The sequence below is a fragment of the Phragmites australis genome, chromosome 5 (genome assembly GCF_958298935.1).
Source record: "Phragmites australis chromosome 5, lpPhrAust1.1, whole genome shotgun sequence".
Classification (NCBI taxonomy): Eukaryota; Viridiplantae; Streptophyta; class Magnoliopsida; order Poales; family Poaceae; genus Phragmites; species Phragmites australis.
The window spans coordinates 34,273,749-34,300,631 of NC_084925.1; the positions used below are offsets into that span (position 1 = coordinate 34,273,749).

Here is a 26,883-nt window from a genome sequence, read left to right on the forward strand (position 1 = left end):
GGGGAGGGGGGGGGGGGTGTAAACGCGAGTGTGTTTTGTTCACATGGTAAATGGTATTAAGCTACCCGACCGCAAAAATAAAGTAAATGGTTTAGCTACTGGGCCGTGTTCATTTCACCTTCAGATCATACTACTTTATGAACTACACAAAATGTGTGAAGTAATGTGAAACTAGCAACACAACGTTTTCGTCGTGTTCGAGAAACTCCATAAGTATGTTCTCTCTGCAGCATGTCCCCATAAGAATGTGTACACATCAATGCTCAATGGCATGACGTCTATTGTCATACATTTCGTTCATCAGAATCCCAAGAACGTGTGATAGAGTCGATACGCTACGCTATACGCCTATACCAGTGGCCCCAATCCTCTTGAGTCTTGACTCCGAGTTCTGGCTGGGCTCCGATAATCACACAAAAATATGGGCCAGCTCGAAGGAGGAGTCCTTCATTCAAAATTTCTAACCAGCCCGACTTACCCGAGCCCTGACAAGCCCACGATGCAGTCAACTGACTGCTTGGGACTAGCCACAAGCCCAGAAGAACATCCGCGTGACTGCTTGGGACCTGCAGCGACCGGCACGTAGGTTTGCGGGACTGGCCGACTGAGGGTGTTGCTCGTTGGCACGGGCCGTGATGGTGAGCGGCTCGTGGGGATGCTGCCGGTGCCAGTGCCCGGCAGGCGGCAGGCCAGGAGGCGGGACATGCGCGGTGCGCCCACGTCCCGGAGTCGAGCGGGCGGCCGCGCCTCGCCCTCGCATGCGATTGATCGGTTTCTTTCGAGGCGCTTGAGGTGCCGGAAAGCAGTTCCGATCGAGTGCGCGCCTGCGCGATGCTGCGCCGCGTGGACTTCAGCGTGTGTAGGAGCTGTACACTTTCAATTAGGCACCGAGTCTTCGATTTTTTTCCTCACAATCGATCTATTGTCTCGGTAATTAGCCAAAAAAGAGCCTCCGCCTTTTTAACCTCAAGGGCTAGAAATTACTGCGTTAATCCAAGAAAAGGTAAAAACATCCACACCGTTAATTTAGTATGATCAGATTATAACGGTCTATATTCGTTTTGATGTAGATATAAGTTATAGATGTACGGGTAGACGGCAGGGCACTAGAATATCAAATACAAGTAAAATCTAGATACGTGTGGATCTTAATATGTATCACATCGTGTTTGCATACAAAGATAGATGATCTTAGACCGTCTCCAACCGAATCGGTATCGGGTCGGCATTTCTACTGTTGCGGATGGCGGGCGCCCGGACGCGGCTCCAACGGAGTCGGTTTCGCGTTCCACAGGGTTGCGGTGTGCGACGCGGTCGGCAAAACCCGATGGCGCTGGTTCCGGCATTCGGGCGAGCGGATAGGATAGGCAGCACCTCCCGAGACGCGGCGGAAGGGGATCTAGCGAGGCGCCGCGGCGGTGAGGTCGGGGCCCTCGGCGGGGGCGGACTCGGGCGGAAGCGCGGAAGGTTGGGGCCCTCGGCGGCGGTCCCTGCGGAGGAGGAGAGGAGGGGAGCAGATCCGGCGGAGGCACTTCCATCGTCCCCGCCGTCCGCCGGCTCGGCTACAGCACCAAGGAAGACCTCCAGTGCAGCAACGTAAGTCCTCTCGCGCTACTGGAGACCATGCGGTGGCCGCTGGTGGGGGGGGGGGCGAGGTGGGTGCATCGGCGTTAGGGATTGGGTTGTCCACGGCGCTAGGGATTGGCCTAAGGGATTTGCTCACTTTGCATTAGGGATTTGCGATTTGTTCACTTAGCATTAGGGATTTGCGATTTGTTCACTTTGCATTAGGGATTGGGTTGTCCACGGCGCCTCGGTTCTGTTGTGCCTATGGCAAGCGCGTAGACGCAGAGCATGTAGCTTCGACGGCGATTCACGGTGGCCACAGGTAGTTCAGACCGTGCTTGGTTAATCTGGAAAGGTTTGGTCTAGCACATGAACTGGAACAGTTGTGCACACAGTGAAGGCTTTGGTTGATTTGGAAAGCAGACAGTGAAGGCTTTGGTGATGATAATGTAGTTGAAATGATACTTGCTCCCTCTGCATTCATGTGCTAGACCTGCTTTGGTGATGATAATGTAGTTAAGTAATGTACTTGAAGTGATATTTGGTCCCTCTGCATTCATGTGGTAGACCTGAAGATTTGTAAAATTGTGGAAGACTTGCATTTGAGCTGTGTAGTTGATAAGCAATGTAGTTGAGATGTGGATCTGAGCTGTGTAGTTGATAAGCAATGTAGTTGAATTGGTATTTGGTCCCTTTGCATTCATGTGCTAGACCTGCTTTGGTGATGACAATGTAGTTAAGCAATGTAGTTGAATTGATATTTGGTCCCTCTGCATTCATGTGGTAGACCTGAAGATTTGTAAATGGTGGTACACTTGCATTTGAGCTGTGTAGTTGATAAGCAATGTAGTTGAGCTGCTTTGGTCTGTGTATTAAGTGAAAGTGTTGCTGTGGTCTGTGTATTAGTACAACTGTTGCTTTGATTGAGCTATGTGTAGTATGCACTGATCTTTCCCTTGCCCCTAAAAATGTGCAAACTATGTTTGGTTTATATACACATAGCAAATATTGTGCAAACTATGTTTGGTAATGTGTGCAAAATGTTTCCCCCGCTGAAACCTAATTGTTTATTTTTGAAACCTGAGATGAAATAAAGGGCTCTCCTGGCCTAGCTGGTGTGGCTAGTGTGGCTTTGCTTGAGCTATATGCACTGATCTTTCTTATGTAGGCACTGTTTTTCATATATGGACACACTGTATATAATTGATGCTTCACACTGTCTTCCTTTGAGGATACACACTGCCTTTGGTATATATACACATAGCTATTCCTACATGTTGGCCACAGTAGTGATATCCAGTTGCAAATACCATGCTGGGACCTGTTGATTTCGTCCATATGAGCTGTTTGTGTCAGGCATATTCAATAACCCAATGAACCAGAATGCTTCATTCATTTCAGATAGTAAATAATGGTCCAAACCTAGTGTCATGCACCAGAATTAATGGTCCTTATTGGTTCTTTACTTTTCTGCTTAATTACTGCAAGTGTCAGCATTGTGTTCCTACTGTACTGTGACTGCATGGAGAGGAACATTAGGTACATGTACAGACTTCATGCATGATTGGTAGGTAACAGATTCTCAGTTGAGCCATCGGTGTCATTGGTTGTAGATGGACGCCGCTTCGCTCGCCGCCCTTGTCTCCAAAATGCAGGACCACGTCGAACAAATGGCGGTAGAACTGAAGAAAGTCGTGAAAGAGAACTTGACTACGGAGGGCACCCCCGCCGATGTGGACCTGAACCGAGCTCTCCTTCAGGTCGAGAACATTGCCGGGGAACTGGAGATGCTCGTGTTCCAAGTGGAAGATGCGCTGCAGACTGGTGATGGCCGCGAGGAAGTGTCGGAGGCCACCACTTTGGTCGAGGATGGGTTCGGTTCACAGGATGTCGACTGCAACGACATTGTTCCAGTGGATTGGAGCGGCGATGAGCTGTTGTGTGGAGATTCCGCGGACTCTATGTCAGTAGAATCCGATAGGTCGTGGCGTATGCAGTGAGTTGCTCTATGTAGTAGGGTTTAATGCAGTGGTAATAAACGTAGTGTTGTGTTGTACTGATATAACGAAACCATATGTTCCTTACTGTCTTTGTGTATTGCCTTTGTCGAATAAACTGCATGGTTCATGTATTTCATAGCCTTTGTCCCATATTTCATGTGCTGTACTGATATGACGAAAACATATGTTCCTTACTGTCTTTGTGTATTGTCTTTGTCGAATAAACTGCATGGTTCATGTATTTCATAGCCTTTGTCCCATATTTCAGGAGCAGTATGGAGTATGCCCCTTTTCTTCGGGGTGATGAGGATGACATTCCGTGGGACGATGTTGTGCCGCCCACTCAGGATGACTTCATCGGGACGCAGCTTCCTACGTCCGATGAACAGAACGAGTTGCCAGCGGCATGTGGTCGTGGAAGCAGTTACACTATCCAGGAGGACCTTCTGCTAGTCAAGTCGTGGCTCAACGTGAGTATGGATCCCGTGGTGGGAACGAACCAGAGTATGGGGGCTTTCTGGCAGAGGATCGAGACATTTTACCACGAGCACAAGGAGTTCCCTACCACTCGAAACAAGAAGTCTCTTCAGGGTAGGTGGACATTCGTCAACGGCATGGTGCAGCGATTCTGCGGGCACTATGCTAAAGCCCTTCGTACTAGGCGGAGTGGGATGACGGAGGCCGACACGGTATGCATCATTTAATGCGCATGTATAGTTTCCATTCAATATATGTACTGTGCCATTTAATATGTTGTGGGCAAATTTCAGATTGCAGCTGCATGTCAGATGTTCCAGGCAGCGGAGAAAAGGGAGTTCACACTGATGCCATGCTGGGCCGAGTTACGCCACCATCCTAAATGGCAATCAGAGTCTTCTCGCAAGAAGCAGAGGACTGCGCCATCAACACAGGAGGGAGAGACCTCCCCCGGCTGCATCGATGGTGACGGTGTGACGCCGACGCATACCAGCGGGAGCAGCCGGTAGAAGCGGCCAGCAGGCCGAAACAAGGCAAGGGACCTCGCTCGCGGTTCGGCTTCATCAACATCGGTCACAAAACCAGTGCTTGAGATGTTCGACAGGCAACTTGCGGTAAAAGAGAAAGTTGAGAAGGAACGCGCCGATCGCTTTGCAGAGCTGTTGAGGATTGAGGAGCACAGGTTGCGCCTGGAGGAGGAGCGTGTACAACTGGAAAAGGTGAAGGAGGAGAGACAAAAAATCAGGGAGGAGAGGGAGATCATGAGCATGGACATTTCGCAAATGGACGAGGACCAGCAGGCATATTACAAGAGCCTTCGCCGAAGCATCATCGCAGCTCGCCGAGCTGAATCTGGCCCCTGAGTTTTGGTGCTTTACTTTTCATGCAAACAGACTTTTACTTTTCATGCAAACAGACTTTTACTTGTTAAGCAAACATGATTTTCAGTTTTGTCTGTTGAGTACTATGTAGTACCTACAATTTGTATTAATTGCCTGTTTAATCATATTTTGGACCGAACTATTACATTGTGGCCGATTGTTCAGTGCTATGAAGTTTGCTGGCCGATTGCATATTTTCGACCGAACTATTACATTGTGGACCGAACTATTACATTGTGGTCTCATTTGCAACGTGCATGAGTGCGATACGAGATTACATTTTTGTTAACACGATGTAATGCGATACGAGATTACATTTTTATTAACACGATGTAATGCGAGACGAGATTACATTTTTTTAACACGATGTAATGCGAGACAAGATTACATTTATTTGAACACGATGAAACAGGATACGATATTACATTTATTTAAGGTGGCATGAGGTCTATTGTCCTCCTGCGACCTGCCACAGGTGCTCCACAATGTCGTCACGGAGTTGATGATGTGTTGGTCGACTTCTAATTTGCCCGTACCTTTCCATAAATGCTTCAAGCGGGGGGGGGGGGGGGGTTGGTTCGTGAGACGGCACCGCGTCCTCGCCCGAACCCTCGTAGATGTAGTCGACAGCACCTTCCGTTCTCTCATCCTCGATTATCATGTTATGCATGATGATACACGCGGTCATTACGTCGCTGAGGATTTCTTGATCCCACAACCTCGCCGCGCCACGGACAATGGGAAACCTGGACTGCAACACTCCAAATGCCCGCTCAACATCCTTTCGTGCAGCCGCCTGCTGCACCACGAAGTGTTGATGCTTCGAGCCTACTGGAGATGGTATGGGTTTCACAAATGTCGCCCACTCTGGGTAGATCCCATCTGCAAGATAGTACCCCATTGTATAATGGTGGCCATTAATAGTGTATTGTACCTTCGGTGCTACTCCCCCAGCAAGGTTGTCAAGGAGATGAGACCGGTGCAGCACATTGATGTCGTTCAATGAACCTGGCATCCCGAAGAAGGCATGCCAAATCCATAGGTCCTGCGATGCCACAGCCTCTAGAATGATAGTCGGTGCATTGACATGGCCCCTGAACGAACCGGACCACGCCGTGGGACAGTTCTTCCACCTCCAGTGCATGCAATCGATGCTTCCAAGCATCCCGGGGAACCCTCGACGCTGGTTCATATCCAGCAATCGAGCAGTGTCCTCCTCGGTCGGCCCCCGGAGGTACTCGTCACCGAACACCTCGACAATGGCCCGAACGAAACGCCGCATGCTCTCGATGATGGTGCTCTCCCCTAGCCGGAGGCACTCGTCGAGAGAATCTGCAGGAGCATCGTAAGCTAACATACGGAAAGCGGCAGTTACTTTTTGCAAGGGTGACAGCCCAAGCTCTCCGGCAGCGTTCCTCCTTTGCTTGAACCACGGGTCATGTTCCTTCACCTCCCTCACAATCTTGCAGTACAAATCGCGATTCATCCGGAACCTGCACGGCGATGGATCAGAACTAGTTCATATCTCGTCCGTTCGTAAAAAATAGAATAGTGTTACCTGCGCCGAAAGATGTAGTCGGGGTACACTGCGGACTCAGCAAAGTAGTCGTTGTACAATTGATTGTGTCCCTCCTGACGATTCCTACGGATGCGCCGGTGCCCGGGGACGGAGCCTCCCCACGGCCCTCTGCGCGACGCTTCGACGTCGGCATGCCATGCGGCAAGCGTCGCTAGGACCAACTCATCTTCCTCATCGGACTCCTCGGTGGAGAAGCATAACTCTCTCATGTACTGCTTCCATGCAGCACGCGGCTCCATTTCGTGGCTTGCAAATGAGAGCCCCTCTTGCACCTATATATAGTGCCCGGCCGAACCTTCCAACAGAAGCCACTTGTGCTCCTTCCCTTGCAAGCCACTTTCTCGGCGCCTTCGCCCGCAAGCTTCCGTCAGCCTTCTTCCACACGATTCCTTCTACTGCAAGACCCTAATATTTACGTTGCAACAAACCAGTGCAACGGGATGCTCAGTATATGTCATCACGATGCTCAGTACACACCAAAATAGGAAAGAGAAGATAGAGGATGAAATAAAGGAGATTCTGTTGGAGATGAAGGGAATGAGGGATGCTGCAATAGTGATAGGGGATGCTGTAATAGTATTTTAGAGGATGAAGTTTTAGGGATTCTGTTGGAGATGGCCTTACCGTACAATGGTGAGCCTAGGATTTTTAACTTGAGTATATATATCCGTTGCCAGCGCTGCATGCCCCATCTGGCTTGTGCTCGTGCCTATGCTGTAGCCTGGATTGATGGCATCTTTAAACTTTGTGCCATTGTATGGCTTGGCCTCCTCTCTTTTCTGATAAACAGCTATTCATTATCCTCTCGGATGTCGATCCAGCAAAAACTATCTAAATTTTCTATCTTTATAGCCTTTTTACCACCAAAGCAGCACTCCAAACATGACGTGAACGACGAAGTGTGGCTAACGCCATGATCATATTGAGCACGGATTGAATCACAAACGTAGTTCAAACCAAACTTGTCCATATGTATTTCTCCTCAAAGCTTCCTGTTGGCGTAAGAAGATATCTTGCACGGACAAGTACGGTGAGGGCTCACTCACAGGAGTTAGCTCAATCTTGGAGAAGAAGTAAAGAGTGAGGAATACCAAATATATTGATGGTGAAAAGGATCAGTCCCTTGGCCTGATGGCCAAGAGTCGGTATTTATAGGGCTATTCAGGGTACAGATATACAGCTATGCCGTTACAACGATATAAATATCGCAATACGTCATGGGCCTAGAACCGATTGAATCACACAGCACGGGTCTAGATGGGATACATTTGCCCTTAATTTAGAAGATATTATTTACTATGACGATACAGAGCTACAAATGGCACTAAAGGTGTGGTATTCTTTTAGTCGCCTATTGCGATGCCGCACTGCCAAGATATTAGGACGGCCTCCACTTGCGTCGCATTGAATGTAGATCACCTCCTTGCAGGTGGATGACAGCTGGCGGGCCCACTCTGGTTGATCTTTTTCTAAGGTCTGATGGCCTCTTCCTTCGAGCTCCGGGAAGCATACCTAGGCTCCAGGAGACTGGGGCTCCGGGAGGCCAGGGAGACCGGGGCGTTGGGGGTCCTCAGAGACGACCCCAACCTCCCTTGGAAGATAGCTTCCTCTCCTGTCTTGGTGGATAGTAGCCGGAGGGGCTTACGGCCTCCGGAAGTCAAGCTTCCTCCTTTGGATCCAGAGCCCAAGGGCTCTATAGGAGCTCCTAGCGACGACCTTTTAGCAATGTCTGCGGGTTGGGATATTTCCCCTAACAATACACTCTCATTCGCTAGCTCGAGGTGAGAAGGGGTGAGCAGATATAAAAGAAACTAGCTCCAGCCTGACATCGTAGTCAGGATATCTCATGACATAGCTTGAATCCATAAAGGAGTCACTCAGTAATAACCATAAGCAATGATGTCGGGGCCTGATGGAAACGGCAAGAATCAGAGGTGTAGATAACGTCGGAGTCGAAGGCCGTTGAGTTGTTAGCAGAGGCACCATGTTTCGGAGTCCATACGGAAGTCAGAACGAACCTTTCAGCTTCTCTGATGACGAGTCTTCTTGCCACTTGAACCATTATTGCGGGGATCGTGCATGGAGGCAAGATATATTTTTTTTGTTCTCAACATAAGTACTGGATGGCGTGTGGTAATGCCAGTGCGTCTGACGGGGTCATGCACAGTCTCTCTTGGGGTCTTGCACCCATGATTCTTGCATGCATCGAAAGGGGCTTGGCTCATAAATGTGATGAGACAGGTGCGCAGAAACCCAGGGTGCCATCGTAGGATGTCGCCATGTGTACATGGATTAGTCGGGGCGTGGCCACGAGTCCTTCAGCTAATGGCGGTGCGTTTGATGGGGTTATGTGTAGTTTTGCTTGGGGTCTGGGCCCCCTGCCCCTTGCATGCGCCAAAAGGGGTCTAGTTTATAAATACTATGGGATGTGTGCGCAAAAAACCCTGGTGCCACTGTAGGATGACGCCACATGAACAAGGATCAGCTGGGGCATGGCCATGGGCCCCCCGGGGGAGTAATTGGAACTACCGCATGATGACTCTGTTTCCTTCCCTAGGGGTGTGCAACCATTCAGCCTGGCTATAAAAATTGGGGTGCACCCAGCTGATCCTTCCTTGCTTGTATAGGGGAGCGTTTCTCCTTGGTTCTTTAGAGTATGGGTCCTCCTCGTCATCATCAGAGATGTCGATGTTCTTGATGGCGAGGTCGCCCTTAGCGCCATCACCGGTACTTGTGGGGTTGGAGCTAGCAGCCATGGTACTTACCTTCTCGTAGAGGGGGCTATCGCCCATTGCTCCATCCTAACCTTTGGTCCAAGCAGTTGCTCCAGTCGAGACCATTGCCATCTCTGATGATGAAGAGGAGGTTGACTGGGATTCTCTGGAGAGGGAGATTGATGCAGAGGAGAAGGCAGAGGTGGAGAAGGAGTAGGCCAAAGCAAATAGGAAAGAAGTCCAGGAGGAGGGGAAGAGGGCCACGACGGAGCTTGTTTCGTCCTATTCCTTGTCCTCTATGACTCAGGGATGGGCTACTATATAGCCTTCGTAGTGGTAGCCCGCAGATGAAGCACATCAGCCGCAATATGTGCTGCTGATGGTAACATCCTTGATTGTCACCTTGTACTCTCCCCCATGAGTTACTCCCTCGGATTTTTTTTGTTCGTCAATGCCTCCTTTGTAAACGTCCTTTGGATGTGCAAGTTAGTAGTAATGAAAATAAATCCTTGGAACTTCTTGATGTCTTTTCTCGGATTGAAATGTGGGTGATCCTCCGAATAGGTGGTCAGATGTGTGTTTTATGTTCCTTCGATACCCTATGTACGGTACCTTCCATGGCCTTTTCGCACGTCACAGTTATGTTGGCAACCGAAGCAGCGAGCCCTCTCTTCTATCCGAAGCCGGTACAAGCTCTACTCTAAATTTGTTCCAGATTTCTGATTCAAGGCAATCCATCCGAAGCCCGGTGGTGGTTGCTAGGGATGAAACCGTCGAGAGGGTTGAGGGAGGCGGTTCACAACTCCCTCGCCCTTCAGCCATGGCAACACTCTAGAGTTAAGGTCATCCGAAGTGCCGCAACGCTTGCCAGAGGTGAAGCCAATGAGTGGGCCGAGGGAGGCGGTCCGTGACCCCCTTGGCCTTTAGCCATGGTGAGGTTCCAGAGGCAAGGCCATCTGGAGTCCCGCAGCGGTTGCTGGAGGTGGAGCCAATGTTGTGGCCGAAGGAGGTGGGCCGCGACCCACTTGGTCTCTAGCCGCCACGAGGCTCTGGAGGCAAGATCTTCTAGAGTCCCGCAACGGTTGCCGGAGGAGGAGCCGATGATGGGGCCGAGGGAGGCGGTCCGTGACCCCCTTGGTCTCTTTAGCCGCAGCGAGGCTATGAAGGCAAGGCCATCTGGAGTCCCGCGGTGGTTGCTGGAGGTGGATCCGACGATGGGGCCAAGGGGGCAGTCCGTGACCCCCTTGTACTTTAGCCGCAGTGAGGCTCCAGAGGCAACACCTTCCGGAGTCCCACGGCACTTGCCAGAGGTGAGACCAACGATGAGGATGAGGGAGGTGGTTCACAACCACTTTGTCCTTTAGCCGCAGTGAGGGTCCGGAGGCAAGGCCACCCGGAGTCCCCCAGTGGTTGCCGGAGGTGGATCAGATGATGGGGACGAGGGAGGCGGTTCGCAACCCCCTTAGCCTTTAGCCGCGGTGAGGCTCCGGAGGCAACATCACCCGCAGTCCCGTGGCGCATGCCGGAGGTGAAGCCGATGATGGGGTCGAGGGAGGTGGTCCGCGACCCCCTTGACCTTTAGCCACGGTGAGGCTCCGGAGGCAAGGCCACCCAGAGTTCAGCGGAACTTACCGTAGGTGGAGCCATTGATGGGGCCACCCCCTTGGCCTTTAGCCGCATCAAGGCTCTGGAGGCAAGGCCATCCAGAGTCGCACGGCAGTTGCCGGAGGTGGAGCTGACGATGGGCCCGATCCACGAGCCCCTTGACCTTTAGCCACGGCGAGGCTCCGGAGGCAAGGCCACCTGGAGTCCTGCGGTGCTTGCCGGAGGTGAAGCCAACGATGGTCTGACGGAGGCAGTCCACGTCCCCCTTGGCATTTAGCCACGGCGAGGCTCCAGAGGCAAGGCCATCCGGAGTCCAGCGACGCTTGCTGGAGGTGAAGCCGACGATAGGGCTAAGGGAGGCGGTTTGCGACCCCTTTGGCCTTTTGCCATGGAGAGGCTCTAGAGGCAAGAGCATCTAGAGTGTCGCGATGGTGCTCGGAGGTGGAGCCAATGATGGGGCTGAGGGAGGCGGTCCGCGACCCCCTTGGCCTTTAGCCACGGCGAGGTTCTGGAGGCAAGACCATATGGAGTCCCGCGGTGGTTGTCGAAGGTAGAGACGATGATGGGGCCGGGGGAGGTGGTCTACGACCCCCTTGTCCATTAGTCACAGCGATGCTCTAGAGGCAAGGCCACCCGGAGATCCACGGTGATTACCGAAGTTGAAGCCGACGAGGGGGTCGAGGGAGGTGGTCCACTACCCCCTTAGCCTTTAGCCGTGGTGAGACTCCGGAGGCAAGGCCATCCAGAGTCCCGTGACGGTTGCCAAAGATGGAGCAGATGATGAGGTCGAGGGAGGTGGTCAGGGACCCCCTTGGCCTTTAGCCGTAGCGAGGCTCCAGAGACAAGGCCATTCGGAGTACCACAGTGGTTGTCGGAGGTGGAGCTGGCGATGGGGCAACCCCCTCGGCCTTGAACCGTGGCAAGGCTCCAGAGGCAAGGCCATCTAGAGTTCCGCGATGGGTCGAAGGTGGAGCCAATGATAGGTCCGAGGGAGGCTGTCTGCAACCCCCTTGGCCTTTAGCCATGGCGAGGCTCCGGAGGAAAGGTCACCCAGAGTCTTGCGGTGCTTGATAGAGGTGAAGCCGACGATGGGTCCGAGAAAGGTGATCCATGATCCCCTCGGCCTTTAGCCACGGTGAGGCTCTGGAGGCAAGGCCACCCAGAGTCCCATGACGCTTGCTGGAGGTGAAGCCGACGAAAGGGCCAAGGGAGGTGGTCTGCGACTTCCTTGGCCTTTAGTCACAACAAGGCTCCAGAGGCAAGGCCACCTGGAGTCCCACAACGGTTGCCAGAGGTGGAGCCGAATATGGCATCGAGGAAGGCAGTTTGCGAACCCTTGTCCTTTAGCCGCGGTGAGACTCTGGAGACATGGCTATCTAAAGTCCCACGATGGTTGCCAGAGATGGAGCCGACGATGGGGCCGAGGGAGGCAGTACACGACCCCTTTGGCCTTGAGCCGCGGTGAGGCTCAGGAGGCAAGGCCACCCGGAGTCCCGTGGAGGTTGCCAGAGTCAAAGCCGACGATGGGGCCGAGGGAGGCGGCTCGCTACCTCTTTAGTCATTAGTCGTGGTGAGGCTCCGGAGGTAAGGCCATCTGGTGTCCCGCGGTGGTTGCTGGAGGTGGAGCCGATGATGGTGCTGAGGGAGGCAGTCAGCGACCCCCACGGCCTTTAGCCGCGGTGAGGCTCTGGAGGAAAGGCCATCAAGAACCCAACGGTGGTTGCCGGATGTGGAGATGATGATGGGGCCACCCCCTTGGCCTTTAGCAGTGGCAATGCTCCGGAGGCAAAGCCATCCATAGTCCAACAGCGGTTGCCGGAGGTGGAATCGATGATGGGCCTGAGGGCAATGGTCTGCGTCCACCTTGGCCTTTAGCCGCGGTTAGGCTCCAGAGGCAAGCCTCCTGGAGTCCCGCGACACTTGCCAGAGGTGAAGTCGACGATAGGGCCAAGGGAGGCGATCCTTGACCTCCTTGGCCTTTAGCCGCTGCGAGGTTCTGGAGGCAAGGACACCCGGAGTCCCAAGACGCTTGATGGAGGTAAAGCCAATGATAGGTCCGATGGAGGTGGTCCGCGACCCCCTTGGCTTTTATCCACGGCGATGCTCCAAAGGCAAGGCCACCCGGAGTCTCGCGGCAGTTTCCAGAGTTGAAGCCGACGATGGGGCCGAGGGAGGTGGTCCACTACCCCCCTTGGTCTTTAGCCGCGGTGAGACTCCAAAGGCATGGCCATCCAGAGTCCCACGACCGTTGCTAGAGGTGGAGTCGACGATGGGGTCAAGGGAGGCGATCAATGACCCCCTTGGCCTTTAGCCGCGGCGAGGCTCCGGAGGCAAGGCCACCCGGAGTCCCGCAGTGCTTGCCGGAGGTGAAGCCGACAATGGGGTCACCCCCTTGGCCTTCTGCTACGGCAAGGCTCTGGAGGCAAGGCCATCCGGAGTCCCATGGTAGTTTTCGAAGGTGGAGCCAATGATGGGTCCGAGGGAGGCGGTTTGCAACCCCCTTGGCATTTAGCCGCGGTGAGGCTCCGGAGGCTAGGCCACTCGGAGTTTCGTAGTGCTTGTTGGAGGTGAAGCCGACGGTGGTGCTGAGGGAGGTTGTCCACGACCCGCTTGGCCTTTAGCCACGGCGAGGCAGAGGCAAGGCCACCCAAAGTCCCGTGGCGCTTGTCGGAGGTGAAGCCGATGATGGGGACTAGGGAGGCGGTTCACGGCCACGTTGGCCTTTAACCGTGATGACACTCTAGAGGCAAGGCCACCTAGAGTCCCATGACGGTTGCCAGAGGTGGAGCCAATGATAGGGCTGAGGAAGTCAGTTTGTGACCCCCTTGTCCTTTAGTCGTGGTGAGACTCTGGAGGCAAGAAGTCCCAAAATGGATGCCGGAGGTGGAGCCGACGATGGGGCCGAGGGAGGCGATCCATGACCCCTTTGGCCTTTAGCTGCGGCGAGGCTCAAGAGGCAAGGCCACTTAGAGTCCCACAGCGGTTGTCGAAGTTGAAGCCAACGATGGGGCCGAGGGAGGCGGCCCGCTACCCCCTTGGTCTTTAGCCGTGGCGAGGCTCCGGAGGCAAGGCCATCTGGAGTCCTGCGGTGGTTGCCGGAGGTGGAGCCAATGATGGGGCCGATGGAGGCAGTCAGCGACTCCCGTGGCCTTTAGCAGCGACGAGGCTCCTAAGGTAAGGCCATCTGGAGTCCAACGGCGGTTGCCGGATGTGAAGCTGATTATGGGGCCACCCCCTTGGCCTTTAGCCGTGGCAAGGCTCCAGAGGTAAGGCCATCCGGAGTCCCATGGTGGTTGCCAGAGGTGGAATCAATGATCGGCCTGAGGGCGACGGTCCGCGACCACCTTGGCCTTTAGCCACGGTGAGGCTCCAGAGGAAAGGCCACCTAGAGTCCCGCGACGCTTGCCCTAGGTGAAGTTGATTATAGGGTCAAGGTAGGTGGTCCATGACTCCCTTGGCCTTTAACCGTGGCGAGGCTCTGGAGGCAAGGACACCCGGAGTCCCATGACGCTTGCTAGAGGTAAAGCCGATGATGGGTCCAAGGGAGGCAATCCGTGACCCCCTTAGCCTTTAGCCACGATGATACTCCGAAGGCAAGGCTATTTGGGGTCCCACGACGGTTGCCGGAGGTGGAGCCGATGATGGGGTCGAGGGAGGCGGTCCGCGACCCCCTTGGCCTTTAGCCGTGATGAGGCTCTGAAGGCAAGGCCACCCGGAATGATGGTTGCCGAAGTTGAAGCCAATAATGGAGCCTAGGGAGGCGGTACGCTACCCCCTTAGTCTTTAGCTGCAGTGAGGCTCTGGAGGCAAGGCCATCTGGAGTCTCGCAATGGTTACCGGAGGTGGAGCCAATGATGGGGCCGAGGGAGGCGGTTAGCGACCTCTTTGACCTTTAGTCGCGGCGAGGCTCCAGAGGCAAGGCCATCCAGAGTCCCACGGCGGCTACCAAGGTGAAGCTAACGATGAGGCCAGCCCCTTGGCCTTTAGCCGTGGCAAGGCTTCGAAGGTAAGGCTATCTGAAGTCCCACGATGGTTGTCAGAGGTGGAGCCGACGGTGGGCCTGAGGGAGGTGGTCCGCTACCCCCTTGTCCTTTAGCAGCGGTAAGGCTCCAGAGGCAAGCCCACCCAGAGCCCCACGGTGTTTGCTGGAGGTGAAGCCAACGATGGGGACAAGAGAGGCGCTTCGCGACCCCCTTAGCTTTTAGCCACGGCGAGACACCGGAGGCAAGGCCACCCGGAGTCCCACGGTGGTTCACCGAAGAAGTCCACTCCTCTCCGAGCATGTAGCAATGCCGGAGAGGCCATGTCACCCTGGTACAAAAATATGCCAGAGGGGGTCCACACCTCTCCGACATGTAGTAATGTTGGAAGGGGCCCGCTCCTCTTCGGGCATGTAGCAATGCCGAAGAGGTCGTGTCACCCCATCATAAAAATATGCTGGAGGGGGTCCACACCACTCCTGCATGTAGCAATACCGAAAGGGGTTCGCTCCTCTCCAGGCATATAGCAATGCCAGAGAAGTCATGTCACCCTGACATAAAAATATATCAGAGGGGGTCCACACCACTCTGGCATGTAGCAATGCTCGAAGGGGTCCGCTCCTCTCCGGGCATTTAGCAATGTCGGAGAGGCCATGTCACCCTAGCATAAAAATATGCCAGAGGAGGTCTGCACCACTCCGGTATGTAGCAATACTGAAAAGGGTTCGCTCCTCTTTGGGCACGTAGCAATGCCGGAGAGGTCGTGTCACCTCGGCATAAGAATATGCCGTAGGGGGTCCACACCACTCCGGTATGTAGCAATGTCAGAAGAGGTCCGCTCCTCTCCGGGCATGTAGTAATGCCAAAAAGGCCATGTCTCCTATCTAGGCAATGCCGTCAGGTGTAGAGATATATTTTAAATTTTACCATCTACTGTTTGAATAGATATGCAACCCAAGCTAGGTCTGGTACCTTACCATTTGCTGGCAACTAGTTAATTGGCAATATAAGTTGTGACTAGGTCGAACGACTATTCTTTAGAACATGCCAAACTGAGGCATGTCTTAGGTTCTACTACCTACTGCTGGACTGAGATATAACGTTAGACTTAAGTTTATTTTACCTCCGGCATCGAGGCTTACACCATCGACCTACCGGTGGGGTCTTGCCTACCGCACACTAGATGCTATTTTCGGGCAAGGGTACAACTTTTAAGCTAAGCTTCATATTTTACTATTAAACAATGATAAAGGATAAGTAAAGCTGCCTACTACTGGGTAGAGGCGCGACTTAGGTTTCATAATACCCTGCTATTGCCTATTAGTTATCTGCCGCAGAGACTTCCTAATAGCTAGGCTAGCTATTTTCAGGGTATGCTAACTTTGCTATATTAATATAAACTAGCTGGATAAGCTATCACTAGGTGGCTGTAGATGGGCATACCTTTGCAAAAATAGAGCCTCCGCCACAAGGTCGGGGGCCAGGGAGCCTTCGCAGCCTAATGGCGCTGGAAGGGTTGCCCCCTCACCAGGGTTGTCTGCTGAAAGGTCCGGGCTACACGGGAGTCCGAAGTATCTAGAATCCCATTGCCAGAGCCCGGTACCCCTTTGGTATGACCAACCTCTCAAACGTCGAGCCCATCTAGTGAGGGGTCCCAATCCTCCAGAGGCCCAGGTGGGACTGCTTATGTGTCTCAGTCCCCAACATTGGGGTATTGCATTGTTGGTGGCGGAGCCAGAGGCAACCCTGCGGGCTGAGTGAGGCTCGGTAAGATCTGGCCTCTTTCCTGGTGGTCCTCTATAGCCTCACGACCATCGGGTCGTCCATTGCCAGCTTTTCCTCCTATTGGGTGTCCCGTCCTCCTCCCGAGGTATTCCTCCTGGAAGGTTACAAGGGTCTAGCAGTGACTGGCACTATGGCCACGTCTGGCCCCATGCAAGATGCAATGGTGTTCTTCTGATACTGTCGGAGCCTGTGGTTGGCGCCCCCGGTGCCAGTGGGATCTACATGTATTGAAGCCTCTATGGTGCCCTCGGAACTTCCCTCCACCCGCGAGGGGGGGGGGGGAGGTTGTGGCAACCTCCTAGGGTGCGACGATGTCCTCACCACGCCATTGATAGAAAGCTTCTATGTCGATTCGGGCTTCTGTGCCAACCCAAGCTATCGAGTCGACACTGGTGAGAGGGTTGCCACTCTGCCCAATTGTGAAGTGGGCGGGGGCACATAGGTTGCCCGGTCGCAGCTGCCATGCATACTCATGCATGGGTGTGGCGATAGAAGCGGCTGTTTGCGCCAGCACCTTGGTGGTCCTTGGTGGCGTCCTACCTCCCCTTGCAATTCTATGTTTGATCCCCACAAATGGTGTGCTGTTGGCGCAAGAAGATATCTTGCACGAAAAAGTACGACGAGGGCATACTCACAGGAGTGGCTCAAGCTTGGAGAAGAAGTGGAGAGTAAGGAAAACCAAATATATTGATGATGAAAAGGATTGGTCCCTTGGCCTGATGGCCAAGGGTCGGTATTTATAGGGCTATTCAGGGTACAGATATACAGGTATGCCCTTACAGTGATACAAATATCGCAATATGTCATGGGCCTAGAGCCGGTTGAATCACACAGCACGGGTCTAGCTGGGATACTTTGCCCCTAATTTAGAAGATATTATCTAAAGGCGTGGTATTCTGTTAATCGCATTGAATGTAGGTCACCTCCTTGCAGGTGGAGGATGGCTGGTAGGCCTGCTCTGGGTTATCTTATTTCAAGGTCTGATGGCCCCTTCTTCGGGCTCCAGGGAGCCTAACTAGGTTCTGGAAGACGGGGGCCTTCGGGAGACTAGGGCTCCGGGAGGGTGTGGCTTGGCTCCGAGAGGCTGTGGCTTTGTGAGACTAGGGCTCCAGGAGGCTATGGCTCCCGGAGACTAGGGCTCCAGGAGGCCAACGAGACCAGAGCGTTAGGGGTCCTTAGAGATGACCCCAACATCCCTCGGAGGATGGCTTCTTCTTATGTCTTGGGGGACAGTAGTCGAAGGGGCTTACGGCCTCTGGAAGCCAAGCTTCCTCCTTTGGATCTGGAGCCTACGGGTTGGGGTATTTCCCCACAACACTTCCATTTCACTTAATCCATGTTAACACAATCGAAGAAAAATCCCTTAAAGGGCAACAGAGAGGGGTTGAGAAGGGGGCACTCACTGGAGATAGAGAATGAGCAAAGAAAACAAATAGACACATGTTGTTCTTATGGACTCACTGTAGGAGTCCAAGAAAATAAATTGACACATGCGTATGAGCAAAGATACAGTAAATTAACAGCACATGTGCAACACTACAACATGTAGAGGTAGCAGTAAATGAGAATAGTATTGTGCTCTAGCCACGCCGCAGCCTCACTGCGCCCACCGTGCCCCGGTGACACCGTCGCCACCCTCCTCCATCTCTCGTGCGTGGCTGGCTGGCTGCGTGCGATAGGGTGACTTGGATTATTTATTTGGGCCACAAACAGGCAGTTTGCAGTCTAGGCCATGGTTTATTTTCTTGGTTCGAATCGCTTTCTTTCTCCGTTTTCACTATGAGTTGTTCGGCTGCTTGGGCTAGATGGCATATATATGAAATTTTTTGCACAAAAAATTGAGTGTACATGCATGCTCCTTCTTAGGGCCGCCTATGCTACCCTAGAAGAATACCCCCCCCCCCCTCAAATAGCTAAAGGATAAAACAATTCTGTTCTCAAGATGGGAGTCAGGGCGAACACAAAAATTCCACTAAGGTATGCGGACGCATATCTTATCAGGATTGTATTGAGATTCGTGCTGGAGGGGTAGGTGAAAAAAATTATAAGATATGTGAGAGAATCAACGGATGAATGAATATCATCTGGGAGGAATAAATAGCCGAGATAGACCATGCATGCTTAAGGACTTGCAGAGTTGTATTTCACGAGCTAGGGCGCATGCAGGCCTACAACGCTCATTACACCATTGCAAGATGCCTCCCTCCAAACATATGGGTGTGTTTAGTTGCCTGAATTCTCCCCAGCCTAGCTTGATGTATACGTATAATCTTAGGAAGGTGGTTGTCTGTATCCACTGTTTCCATATGCATGAGTGGATGCAAATATATGACCTCATCTTGGCTAAGGAGTGAGGCTCGATTTGAGCTTCACTCCTCATCCTGACTGAGCAGATGCATGCTTACATCCGCTCATGCAGACGGACTCACTTCTCAGTATCATAAAATTATCTTCATATAAGTTACCAATCATAATCTCAACTCTTGCATCCGCTCATACGGTCTCATATTCAGTCAACTAAATAGAAATCAATTCAGCTCTTTCAGACAGATACAACCAACCAAACAATTTTCTTTTCAACACATATGACTCCACTTACCTTGCTTTCCCTCAACTTACTTTCTCTTAACTTACTTATACATGCAGCTCTATAAAATCCCGTTTGAACAACCAAACATGGCATAGGTGACGCTCTGTGAGGTTGCAAGAAAAAAGGGCCGTGTACAACCAGTTCGAATAAGCTTGGACACGACGTCTGGTGCCATAAGACAATTTAAACCTGTGCAACTTCAGGTGCCATAAGACAATTTGCGAGCTGGAGAATTGTAAAAAAAAAAAAAATCTCAATCAATTCAGACTATCAATATTTTAAACGATAAGTATTTGTGAGCGGTGGAGTGGCAACCGTGCATAACAACCGCAAAAAAAAGCAAGCTAGCATACGAATCTTCCGAACTTGCGAACTTGCGCACACGAAACTTCAGTATTTCTTATACATGCACTAACATACAAATCTTCATCGACATACAACATGTTTTTAGCAAAGAAGCATACGACGGTCAAGGAAAGCAGTCAATTAATAGGAAAAATACAAACGATCAGCCCCTAAATAACTGTAACAATCCCTATCCTAGGTGCAGGCTCTCGATCCTGCTACTTTCTTGTAAGCTACATCAAACTAAGCTACAAACTAGTAATTAATGTACCAATCACACTGCCTCGCTACTGTATACTGTTGGTATACAGAAAGGAGCATGCATTAACATGATGGAGGTGTGTCATGTGCGTAACAGTGTAAGTATAGGCCATGCATGCATGCAAATCTATACGAGAAAATTAGGGAGCCCGATCTTCTTCCCGGTTCTTTTGACATCTTCTTGCACCTTTCTCCTGTACTCTCCGAACGTGAATGGCATGTAAGTCGAAGGCTCCTTGTAAGTGCCGATCGGCGAGTCGTAGGACGGGCAAAGGAAGTACGCAACAGAGTACCTCTCCGTCATCGCGTTGGTCATCACCTTGTGCTCCACGCTCTTGTATCTGTTATTGCTCCATGCCTTCAAAATACAACCAAGAAAAAGAAAAATGAGAGAAGCTACCTTGGGATCAGAATGTATATATACCTGATATGCTGACAGGTTGTAAAAGAGAAGCACACGTACAGGGTACAGCACATATATACCGATGCACATTTTTCTAATAAGTTAGTTTTGCATTGGGAGTAAGCTAGATCTGCAATTGCTCTTTTGGGATAATGGCAATTACTTTAATACTGCATATATTAGCTGTACTAATGTGATCTCCCTCGGTAGCCTTGCAAAAGCTGCAATGTGCCATGTGGTGATGTGAGTAAATCATGCAGGGAGCCAGGGACAGGCCACCTTGTATACTGCGATGTTTTAGTACGTTATGCATGGCACGTCAGTGTCTGCACTGCAATGTTTTCCTGTCTCTCGAACTCGGTAGGATCCTTAGGCTTTTTCGTTAGCGGCGGTACATCTAGTACAGAGGCAGGAACAACGCACGCAAGTACTACTACACGCAAGTCACTCCCAGCGGATATGTCTGACGCGGCAAGCTCCACCCTCACTTTTGAAGAGAGTTGGAATCAGAATATGTTCGTAGATTCTGTGTACTTGCACTCAGACAACCGGCCACTAGCCCACTAGAGAGAGTATCTTGTGAATGATCTTTCTTCTCATGCACAAAACAAAGCAGTCTTTACTGGCCAGGACGATGTCGATCCATCGGTCAGTAGGCGGGAAAGCAATGCGTGCGTGCATGTACCTGGAAAAGGTCCCCGATGTTGACGATGAGAGCGCCGGGGATGGGCTTGACGGACAACCAGGTGGCGTCCTTCATGAGCTGCAGGCCGCCGACCTGGTCCTGGTAGAGCACGGTGAGGAAGTCGCTGTCCGTGTGCGGCACCAGGCCGAAGGCGTCGGGGGAGAAGGGGCACGGCGGGTACCGGTTCAGCCGGAGAAAGCACGACGTCTCGTCGCACCCCTCCGGGAACCGCTCGCCCGCGGGGCGCCCCAGCAGGGTCTCCGCCAGGACGCGCGCCAGCGTGCTGGCCAGCTTCGACATCGCGCCCTCCACCTCCCGCGTCACGTCCCTGCACCGACGCGAACAAAGCAACTTGTCTCATATCCAACTAAAAAATATTGTTGTGCCGACCTAAAGCGTTTTCGACAATTTTATATGCAACTGCTAAGTGCTAACTAGATTAGTTTCCTTCCCGCGAAAAAAAAAAAACTAGATTAGTTCCTGCGCGCCCAATCAAAACCCAAACGCTACAAGAGTAGATACAGACGTTGAGTAGAGAATTCCGGGATTGAAATTTCACCGAAATTTCATGATTTTTGGAAATTTTGGAGGAGATCGAAATATCTAATTTCGAAAATTTATTTCACTGACATACAGAACCTACGGAGCAAATGTGACGAAAAATACAAAATTCCATAAATTTTAGTCTTTTCATCGATGAAGAAAAATTATAAAACGAAATTGAAATTCCTGTAGAGATCACACGCATGACGCACCCCTTTTTTTTTCTTTACTTTTTTGCCAATAGAGATAGAATTATATATATTAGTACTGTTTTTTACTGTAATAGGACACACTGATAATCTAATGTCAGCCACGATCCGCATAATTAATTTGTAGCTAAAGTCATCATTCATGGCCAACTACCTTATATTAGATTGTAGCATTTTCCACGTCAGACATGAATTAGGAGAGCCCACTACTTTGGACCGACTCCTTGACTAAACCGTAACGCTCCAAAAGATGATGTTGCTAGCCAAGCACAAGCTTAAACCGCCGTGAATTTTAACCGTCTCGATCTCCTTTTCCCAGCCCCGGTACTTATTCCGCGGCTCTAATCAACGTCGCAGTCATGCAACCCGACCGAACCATTTTTAGTTACCAGTCCCTCTGTGACGGGAAAGCTTTTCGATATTATTCTTGGTACTTCAGAAATGCATGGCGATAGTGTATTACTTCTATTTGCACGGGATAAATTGAAAGCAAGAATCTGAATCAGGGTGTACACATGTCGAGCATTCTGAACTCTGGCTCAATACCTAATTACCTATGCACAAAAAATTAAAAAAAAATTGGTACTACTCGCTAGCTAATTAAGGAGCAGGCCAGTGCTTCAATTCGAGACAAAAAAAAAACATGGAGCTGGAGTGACTGTAGACGCGCGGCATATAGTACGCACCTCAGGGTGGTGAGCTCGCCGAAGTTGCGGCTGTTGCCGGAGATGCCGGCGAGCGGGACGTGGAAGGCCTCGGACCAGGACAGCTGCTGGGGCGACGTCGCGGTCGGGGTGCCCCAGCGGTAGGAGTCGTCAAACAGGCCGGCCGTAGCCTTGGCCTCGAACGGCAGGCAGAACAACCGCGCTTGCTCGCGGCGCATCTCCTCCAGGAGCTCCTGCCGCACGCCGTGGTTGCGCACCTGGAAGAACCCCCACTCTTCGGCGGCCCGCGCAATGGCCGCCGCGCACGCCGCGCGCTCCTCCGCGCTGCCCCCGCCGCGATCATCGCTCGTCAGGCACCCCACGTCGATCATTGGGAGCTCGCACTCCGACACGGGAAGCGGGACCTCCGACGACGCCGGCGGTACCGTCGTGCACGCGCTTCCGTGGAGCCCGCCGCCGCAGCGGCAGAGCAGTGCGTAGTAGCTGGCCGCCAGCGGCGGCTCCGCCGCGTTCCTCGCGAAGTCCGGCATGGCTCCCGATCGAGCTGTGCTAAGTTCAAACTCGCTGGAGTTGTATGTTCCCACGCACGCGGAAGCGCTGATCGGGAGCTAGCTGTCCCTCCTGCCTGTGCCAGCGTTCTGGACTGACACAAGCTGAAGCTTATATATATACAGAGATGGGGGAGAGACGCGATGGTTTGGTTGGCTAAGACCATTCCAATTATATTCTCTTCATTTTATTTTTTTTTATTTTTTTCTTCGTTTTTATTCTTTTTATTTTTTCTCACCTCTAACAGTTTTCTTTAAGAGAAATTACGAATAGAAAGAAGAGAATTTCATTTTAAATAGAATGACTTGAAAATTTTATCGTGAAAAAAACCCGTTAGAAACCTGAATAGAATGAGATTTTAATCCCAAGAAAATCCGTTAGGACTGGCCTAACTTGTGGCTTAAAGTCGGTTAGGATCTTAATTAGGGCCTGGGCGGCTGGGCAGCGGCGCACTCGTGGCGAGCGAGCTTGATTAACCTGCATGGTTCCATCCCGGTCAAGTGCGGGCGCGCCCGGACAACGCGCCAGGAGCGCGGAGGTGTGCAGGCCGACACTTGGAGGAAGCAGGGGCGACGCGGCACGGTCGTGAGTGGGAGGGGGGTCCGTGTTTTGACTGGGCCATTGCGGCATCGACAACGAGCCGGGGCTGTCCCTGACGCAGGGCGTGCATGGCGACGCAGGCAGGCAATTTATTTATTTTACTACAGAAGTAGTACGGGAAGCTGGTACTACGTAGAAGAGTCAAAGGTTTACCGGAGTAGAGTAGTACGTAGTGTGGCAGTGGCTGCAGTGAGATTTCTCCAAGGGGCGGAGCCACGAAGGGTGTTCCGCGCCGCGCACCCACCTCGCCGGCAGCCGGCAGGTCAGGGAATGCAAAAGGATGACGAGAATGGTGAGAGCTTATACAGTTTGACACCGAAATTAGCCAAGAAACACGGGTCGTTGGTTTTGAATTTATTTATCTGCAAGAGCTCTAATACTTCTTTCTGCCTTAATTAAGCTATCCTGCTCCCAGCAGACAATGTGCCATGCCGTCTTGCTTCATGCAGCCCTTTCGGGGCATTATTGCCGGCATGGCTTGAGGATCTAGAATACTCAATGTGGTCGTTGCAACTGCAGGTCGAGTTGGTTTTGATCCCCTCCACGTCAGCAAAGGCAAAACGCCGCATGCCAGTTTTTTAGAAAAATGAACACCCAAGATCCTATCACAGATCAATCTTACACTTTTTTTCATTACTACTATATTTATGCAGTATGAGCTTAAGATATTTTTGTTCACCCAAAAACTTATAAAGAGTACATTCTCCCTCTCACGGTGATTATATACTTTTTTCTATGACGCTATCCTATCAGGACAGTTTATAGAAGATTAGGGATGCGGAACGGAGATTGAACCCCATCGGTTTGCTCCCACCTTAGAGTTTATCACCGTGCTCCTTGCTCGTTTGCATAGATGAGCTGGACGCACGCTAATATAATATTTTTTCAGAACGAGATCTTTCTAAATTTTATTACCAGATAGTAACAAAATTACACCTAATTTTCACCAATGAAACAAAACAAAGACTGTAAGCTAAAAGAAATACAAAGTTGCAAAAGCTACCAACACAGCTCTGAGGACCGCCCCAAAACAAACATCCACACAGCTGTCCAGATATGTACAAAGAGGATTCAACGCAAACGACCAGCATCATCCACGACGCTAGGAGCAAAAAAAAGCAAAAGTCAACAGCACGACATACAACACAGAAACGATTCAGAAGGCCGGTTTGCAATAAGCAGCACAGCCTTGATGCCTCTCCTAGACAAGTTTGACGATGACAGCATCGGATTCACTAGTTTCATCTTGAATCTTCTCGATCATCTCAGCATCGTCCTTGTGTTGGATATTACGAAGGAACCGTATACTTTGCCGGCGTAGATGAGTTGGACGCGCGCTGCTGCCCATAACATCCGTGATCATGAATAATGCATGCATGAACGTCTCAGTTAGATACGATTAGTCTACATATACATGTTTTACTGTACTTTGTTTTTTGAGATACTTCGTTAATGCATGCTCTGGCGACAGAAAATTTTGTTTCGGTGGTAAATAGCGATCGATCTGTCCGTTTGCATATGCAGGCACTCTATGTCAAGACGAACTGAGCGTGCACGTACTAGTACTAGTATAATACTACTCCGCGTCTCCGCCCTTTTCCGCGTTCTCGAAAAAGAGCGCTCCGCCCTTTTCAGTTTTCAACGCTGAAGAATAAAACAATTGGGAAGGCCGGCAGTTTGTTCCTCCTCCAGTAGGCCAGCAGACAAACTTTCTGACACCGTCTTTTCCCTAGTTTAATAATCCTGCCCCGAACACAAGTACTATTTTTTCTACTTCTCCTCCAATTTAGGATTTTTTTAATCATATTATTTTATTAAAAATTATAAAAATAATAGTCAAATTCATAAAATTACGAGAACAAGTTTCTATCAGTACCCTGAATACCGACAGCCGACAACGCACTGGGCCAGGGGTTGTTGGCACGCGGAATACGGACAAAAGGGCTATCGGCATTCCGCGTAACGACAAGCCTGTCGGCACGCCATTTGCCGACAGACAAACGTCTTACTTGATTTTTTAATAATTTGATAAATATTATGTAATTATTATTGAGACATAGCTAGAGCTCACTATACATCATATAAAAGAAGTCAAACTCTATCAAAAATATCAACTATGGCTACATGGAGGCTGAGACAATAAAGTGCATGGATGTTAAACGACCGAAAATATTTGTTGTGCAAATAGTTGTTCAAACGACATCATAGAGTGGTTTATTTTTTTTCTAATTTTGGTTAGATGTAATTTTGCCGACATTTATTTATTTAGTTGATGTAAAATTGTATGAGTAATTTTTTAGTGAAGTAATATTGGAAGAATATAAAATCTAAATTTTTGAATAATAGTAGTAGTGAATCACAATTATCATAGAACTCGGCACGGATGTTATGTACAGCACGGATGAGCACAATAAATATTGACATATATGGTAGGCCTAAAGACTAACCTAATAGCGTACCGCTGCTAAACATAACATACCTTAGGGAATGAAAATAGTCTGAGTTACAATAGATACTATCTATTGAGTGCACCTACGACATTTGCTCTTTCACAGGGTATCAAGGCTCTCCGCCTTAGCGTGATGGGTCCTCACCCACTTCATTTCCCTCTCTTCTTTGCGTGCTTCAGCCGTGGCATGCTCCTTCACTACCTTCCTCGTGCGCTCCTCCTCTTGGCGTTTAGGCCGTAGTTCCTTCTGTTGTTCTCATACTCCTAGTGTTCATAAGCTTCTCTCCTCCACTGCATCTCTATGTTGACCCATCACTTCTTGTTCTTATTTTGCTTCATGTCTATCTATTCCATGATGTCATAGATAGGTGGAGGAGACTAAACAAATGAAAAATAAGAGAGAAGATTAGTAAGATAATGCATGAAATCGTATGGAAAGTACCACAAGAGTGATCTATATATGTCGCTATACCGGTGGGTACTCATACAGTTCCTTTCGATACGGGTCGTACTAGTAGTTGACATACATGAAGAAGCATCCAAGATAAGTATAGGAGATGCCCTAGGACTCGCAAAGCCTACAAGGGTCGTAGCAGAAGCACATCGGCTGTTCGACCCCATGGGAATAAAACCCCCCCCCCAATATTTTTTTGGGTAGGCTTGGTGGAGCTGAGGAAGACATTGCAGTTGAGAGAGCTGAGGAAGGAGTGGTGTAGTTATGGTTGAGGGTGGGGTTATTTATGGTGGCAAGGGGGCAGGTGAATGGACTGAGTGCATGGGTATGGATGAGGACTAGAGCATGACAATATTGTGCACAAGGACAAATGAGCAGGGATTCGCTATGAAATCTGGAAAAGTTATGGCATTGATGCTCGACAGAGATTCCCTATGAAAATTGTTGCTTGGTGTGGTCATTTCACTCTGCAAAAGTTCAACAAGGAGTTATTGTTGCTTTTGCATGGAAGGCAGGGAATCATTTGCATGCATTGAGTTTAGA

The 26,883-nt window shown here is 50.8% G+C and overlaps 4 protein-coding genes across 4 annotated transcripts; 2 read left to right on the forward strand and 2 right to left on the reverse strand.

Annotated features, from left to right (window-relative positions):
* The first annotated feature begins 1,487 nt into the window (after window positions 1-1,487).
* On the forward strand, window positions 1,488-3,566 carry LOC133919365 (uncharacterized). The gene is made up of 2 exons (XM_062363741.1): window positions 1,488-1,596; window positions 3,180-3,566. Exon 2 carries the CDS (start codon window positions 3,180-3,182, stop codon window positions 3,564-3,566), a length of 387 nt encoding a protein of 128 aa, XP_062219725.1. The 5' UTR covers window positions 1,488-1,596.
* A 236-nt stretch (window positions 3,567-3,802) lies between these two features.
* LOC133918007 (glutathione S-transferase T3-like) lies at window positions 3,803-4,906 on the forward strand. The gene is made up of 3 exons (XM_062361796.1): window positions 3,803-4,255; window positions 4,337-4,548; window positions 4,648-4,906. The coding sequence occupies exons 1-3, from the start codon at window positions 3,803-3,805 to the stop codon at window positions 4,904-4,906; spliced, it is 924 nt and encodes a 307-aa protein (XP_062217780.1).
* Window positions 4,907-5,331: 425 nt separating this feature from the next.
* On the reverse strand, window positions 5,332-7,118 carry LOC133919364 (uncharacterized). Its single transcript, XM_062363740.1, has one exon. It carries the CDS (start codon window positions 6,408-6,410, stop codon window positions 5,373-5,375), a length of 1,038 nt encoding a protein of 345 aa, XP_062219724.1. The 5' UTR covers window positions 6,411-7,118; the 3' UTR covers window positions 5,332-5,372.
* A 12,520-nt stretch (window positions 7,119-19,638) lies between these two features.
* Window positions 19,639-22,914, reverse strand: LOC133919367 (gibberellin 2-beta-dioxygenase 6-like). Its single transcript, XM_062363742.1, has 3 exons — window positions 22,310-22,914; window positions 20,872-21,199; window positions 19,639-20,141 (listed from the first exon to the last, which is right to left on the reverse strand). The coding sequence occupies exons 1-3, from the start codon at window positions 22,816-22,818 to the stop codon at window positions 19,911-19,913; spliced, it is 1,068 nt and encodes a 355-aa protein (XP_062219726.1). The 5' UTR covers window positions 22,819-22,914; the 3' UTR covers window positions 19,639-19,910.
* Window positions 22,915-26,883: the final 3,969 nt, after the last annotated feature.